This window comes from Mizuhopecten yessoensis, unplaced genomic scaffold (assembly GCF_002113885.1).
Source record: "Mizuhopecten yessoensis strain PY_sf001 unplaced genomic scaffold, ASM211388v2 scaffold5283, whole genome shotgun sequence".
Taxonomy (NCBI): Eukaryota; Metazoa; Mollusca; class Bivalvia; order Pectinida; family Pectinidae; genus Mizuhopecten; species Mizuhopecten yessoensis.
Window position 1 is genome coordinate 2,246 of NW_018405971.1, and position 5,643 is coordinate 7,888.

Consider the following 5,643-nt stretch of genomic DNA (forward strand, 5'->3'; position numbering starts at 1 on the left):
CTAACTTCAGTTACACATTTCTGTCTTGCCTTTTAGTCTTACCTTTCAGTGATACAATTTTGTCCTAACTTCAGTTACACATTTCTATCTTCCCTTTTAGTCTCATCTTTCAGTGATACAATTTTGTCTTAACTTCAGTTTCACATTTCTATCCTGCCTTTTATTTTTATCTTTCAATGATAATTGTTTGTCTTTACCTTTCTGTCTGTACACTTTTGTCTAATTTGCAGTTACGCATTTCTATCTTACCATTAAGCAACACATTTGTGAGTAATCTTTCAGTAACTCTCGTTTCGTTCACTCCTCAGTTGTTATAGCTATTTTTACATGTAGATCTTCATTTACGAGGCACGGTAGTCTAGTGGTATGACGCCGGGCTCCTGACTGAAGGGCTTGCAGGTACGAGTCACGTCACGGCACTGGATTGTACCGCGTGTTCCAGTCTACTCAGCTATACATGAGTACGTGGTTGGGCAGTGCTAGAATTGTAGAATGCTAGATGTAAGTGCCTTAATGGCAGCACCTGTTTTATGCTCCCTAGGGAGTTGAGAAAGATATTGACTGGTTACAAAGGCCAAATAACCACGGTTAATAATTTTTGAACCGCTTTGAGAGACCTACGACCTAGGCTGTGATAAAGCGGTATATAAGAACCTCGAATTATCGTTTATTATTAACCTAGTTTGCTAACTTAACAGCTTTCTTGTTTTCTCTTTACTTACCTGCACCCTGTTTAAAGAGCTGATGTATTGGCCTACTGGGAACTACACCCTACTGGAGACAGTCGGAGGATGTCCGGTTGACGTCAAAGAGGAGTGGAGAACAGGTTCCAGGTTCCACATGGGGGACGGCCAGAATTATATTTCACCACTATTTAACCTGCATGGCAATTACACAAAGAAGTATTTCGAGCATACATTTTGTTCGCACGTTGGAATGATCGACAATACACTCATTCCCCGATACCAGACGTACTGGGACCCTGGACATTATTGTATTATGCGATTACATGGAAAATGTCCAAACGGTAAATATTCATAAAAAAATGTTTACCATTGATGCTGCGGAGATACATTAGCTTTATATTTTCGTTACAGTTTCTCCGACGATAATATAAAAAGTAACTTTTAAACCTGACAAACTTTTTTCAATAATTTGAATCGAAATAACGATGCATGTAACATCATCTAACTTCATGAGGAACGAGATTTCAATCGGATGAACAAATAACAGAGTGTATTAATTAGACGTAGACCGAGGGTGAAGAAAGCGTACCAATTACCTCTTCTCCTTTTATCAAACATTTTCATTATGTCTTCAGCAAGAATCCATGTACTCATTTAATATGCTTAACTAGAACAGAATTAAAATAAGTACCGAGGAAAATGTTAATAGAATTTTTAGAACGTATTACAGAATGAGTTTAGATGTTCCATCATAAGAGTTTACATAACCACCTACGTGAGAAACATACTAGAACAAGTAGGTATATAATGACTTGGTGGTTTGTTTGCTTAAACATTGTTTCTCCTGTATATTGTACTTATTCTAATCAATTACAAATTATTGGTATTGTAATAAGGTATGTCGTATATTCTTTTTTTTTCTTCTTTTTTCTTTCTCAGTCGACTGATTGAGATTTGATTTGTAAAGGTGCTTTCTTGCTCCGTGTTTCAAGTACTTTTCCAGTATCTTGAAGCTACAACTGTTTATCGTGTACTTAATCAATGTAGTTTCAGTTTCAAAATAATTACTACTTCCTAGTACCATCCTATGGATTTTAATTCTCGAACATCAGACACTTGAGAGCTGAGCGTATTGAAATTTAGCGTATTTATTGTGCTAGAGAAATACTCAATCACTACTGCTAGGCAACATGTTAGATCATGTTGAAGTCAATTCTTCTTTGATCGCTTTTGATCATATTTTTGTTTCAGGTTTTAAAGACGGGTATATCGAGATGGATGATTTGAATGGATTTGAAGCGCTTAGCAACACCAAAGGAACTGTACCCGATGGCGAATACCACAGGAACACAGGATTCTACTTTTGTTGCCGTTCTGACGGTGATTTAGATGTCCCCATTGTATTACCAAAGGAACTCCCTTTTTCTCTGTTTATGGCGTCTAAAGCGGATGACTGTCAGACTGTCAGAGGTAAGTGTAGGGCAAAAACGCTCATACGTTGGGTTCAATCCTTGTCAAGCGGAAAAGCTCCCAAATGTGTTATATATTATTCTTTACTTCTTTGAGGTAAAGGGGTCGCATTTTTTCCGTATAAAGTCATTAAGGCAAAATAATTGTATTACCTGTACTCTAGCTAAAAGATCCCTATTACATTGTACACTTCCAATAACTGTAACTGTAAAATTTACTTCTAGTCATATTACTTAAAAGTGACAAGTTATTTTGATGAAAATTGTTCTTCTAAGCCTAACCACTGACAACATGTATAACCTTACATTTTCAATTGGCAACCATGTGTACCTTGATGTATTTGTTATGGATAGTCTTACGGTAAAATACATTTGTTACATTTTTACCAGTGAAATTTTGAAAATATCACTTTTGCTGATTTGACCTATCAAAACACTGACTACAAACTACTTTGGAAAAAATTGCAATTTGCCCAAATGTTAAAAGCCTTGTTAGCCGAACGATACGCAGGCATCGAGAAAAAATCCGTCTGAGACATCAGTCCATTCTACTGCCCAGAATATTCATCTGTTACCTATCATTGGGGATTCATTCCACAGTTAATTTTCATTTTCAAAAAAGCCAGCAGACAAGGCAGGTCGGCAATTCTAACTATTTGATCGGAGAAAATTCAAGCCAAATTAAGCAAGGTGTCAGCGTCTCCAAGTCCAACGTTTGGCTTAGCGTTTGGCAGGAAGTATCAGAGAACCAGGGTCATAAGTATAACTTACATACACACACATGGTGTTGATATTTTATCAACAGGAGAAGTTTTGACAAAACAACTTTTTCCAACTTCCCACCATTGAAGATTTTGCGCTGATCAATAACACGTAGTAATCTGTGATGATATGAGGGGACTTTGTTTCTAAATAATGCAATTATGATAGTAGTTTGGCATACTTTATGTAAAATAGTAACTTAAGTGCCCACTTAACAAAATTAAGTAACTAAAGAAATGTAGTTATGAGCTTTTACATTTCAATAAATATTTTGCAGAGAGGACTATATTTTGTCGCGTTGGGTTATCTAGACATGCTAGTGATAAAAGTATCCAGCTCAAGTATTGTCAGCTTGATGTGTCGTTTTGCATACCGGTAAAGGTTTTCGTAAAAGATATAATAAACTTAATATCAAACAGTATCTTCAGTAATAGAACATCTATATATACGATATTACTGAAGTCACTGTTAGATATCCTCTATATATCCCACTTTATATTAAAGACGTAAACTATGTAATATTTGTTTCGTAGCTATATGAACTTCAATATTAAATAGTTTATTAACATTTGTGTACTGATCTGGAACGGTCAGTCATTTAATACAATCATTTGAACGGTGTTTGATGGGTTTTCCGTCCTGATATGAGCATCTGTACAGTTGTTTCTTTTCCTTCAGGGATGAGCTATAAAAAAGAGTTTTTTGTGTTTGATGACGAAAATGTCGACGTCCATATGAAGAAGGAAGGCGCTATACCTGAACTCAAGGACTGTGACAATAATACCATGATCTACTTCTGTTTCTACACTCCACTGGACTGCGGTAAATATGCATCTCTCTATAGAAAACAACGCGATTGACATTTTCCGTTATGGAAATCATCTGTTGTCAGTTAACATTATCACCAAAATTGTGTTCCTGTCCTAATAAGTCAGTAAAATAAATCACTTGGTATTGTTAAATAATAAAACATCTGTGGTGGTCCCTCAAATTGTTTTAGGTATCCATGCAGGGAATTTTAATATGTTTAACCGTTTAAAAATATAATTTGTTGACATTGATAATTATCTAATAACATTATTATGCTGTGTAACAGGTTGCAAAGACAACGATGGAAACTTTATCAAGACTGGAAGCAAGTTAACATCAGGCTGTGTGACATACGAGTGTACAGAGACTCAGAATATAGAGCACCTGGAGGTTTTTGAAGGCGGTACGTTTATGGTATACAATGAAAATATACTAGTGACTAACAATATATAATCATTATCTATTTGATTATTTGTGTAAAACAATTTAAAATATATATCAAATGGATGTTTTTATATTAACGTCCATTAAAATATATTGTAAAGTGAATTTCAACTAGATTTTTGCGTTTACTTAATGAGTAACAGGTGTTTTCCAAAAATCATATTGTTTTAGTACTTATTTGGAAATATATTAAAGAAACGCTTGTTGTTATTGTCAGCTAGGGTTGTCTTTATTCTTATGTTCTGGTTGTTATTATTGTCAGATTGGGTTGTCTTTATACTTATGTTCTGGTTGTTATTATGGTCAGCTAGGGTTGTCTTTATACTTATGTTCTGGTTGTTATTATTGTCAGCTAGGGCTGTCTTTATACTTATGTTCTGGTCGTTATTATTGTCAGCTAGGGTTGTCTTTATACTTATGTTCTGGTTGTTATTATGGTCACTTACGTTCTGGTTGTTATTATTGTCAGCTAGGGTTGTTTTTATACTTATGGGTTGTCTTTATACTCATGTTCTGGTTGTTATTATTGTCAGCTAGGGTTGTCTTTATACTTATGTTTTGGTTGTAATTATTGTCAGCTAGGGTTGTCTTTATACTTACGTTCTGGTTGTTATTATTGTCAGCTAGGGTTGCCGTCATACTTATGTTCTGGTTGTTATTATTGTCAGCTAGGGTTGTTTTTATACTTATGGGTTGTCTTTATACTTATGTTCTTTGTCAACTAGGATTGTCTTTATACTTATGTTTTGGTCGTAATTATTGTCAGCTAGGGTTATCTTTATACTTATGTTCTGGTCGTTATTATTGTCAGCTAAGGTTGTCTTTATACTTATGTTCTTTGTCAACTAGGATTGTCTTTATACTTATGTTCTGGTTATTATTATTGTCAGCTAGGGTTATCTTTATACTTATGTTCTGGTTTTTATTATTGTCAGCTAGGGGTGTCTTTATACTTATGTTCTGGTTATTATTATTGTCAGCTAGGGGTGTCTTTATACTTATGTTCTTTGTCAACTAGGATTGTCTTTATACTTATGTTTTTGTTGTAATTATTGTCAGCTAGGGTTATCTTTATACTTATGTTCTGGTCGTTATTATTGTCAGCTAAGGTTGTCTTTATACTTATGGTCTGCGTTGTTATTATGGTCAGCTAGGGGTGTCTTTATACTTATGTTCTTTGTCAACTAGGATTGTCTTTATACTTATGTTCTTTGTCAACTAGGATTGTCTTTATACTTATGTTCTTTGTCAACTAGGATTGTCTTTATACTTATGTTTTGGTTGTTATTATGGTCAGCTAGGGGTGTCTTTATACTTATGTTCTGCGTTGTTATTATGGTCAGTTAGGGTTGTCTTTATTCTTATGTTCTGGTTGTTATTATTGTCAGCTAGGGTTGTCTTTATACTTATGTTCTGGTTGTTATTATTGTCAGCTAGGGTTGTCTTTATACTTATGTTCTGGTTGTTATTAT

At 34.6% G+C, this 5,643-nt stretch overlaps 1 protein-coding gene across 1 annotated transcript in view; it reads left to right on the forward strand.

Annotated features, from left to right (window-relative positions):
• Window positions 1–744: 744 nt before the first annotated feature.
• LOC110450530 overlaps window positions 745–5,643 on the forward strand; it is a 25,425-nt gene continuing 20,526 nt past the window's right edge. The window contains exons 1-4 of the mRNA XM_021498093.1: window positions 745–1,027; window positions 1,938–2,156; window positions 3,596–3,739; window positions 4,014–4,130. Coding sequence (XP_021353768.1) covers window positions 745–1,027; window positions 1,938–2,156; window positions 3,596–3,739; window positions 4,014–4,130 — 763 coding nt within the window. The remainder of the gene's footprint in view (window positions 1,028–1,937; window positions 2,157–3,595; window positions 3,740–4,013; window positions 4,131–5,643) is intronic.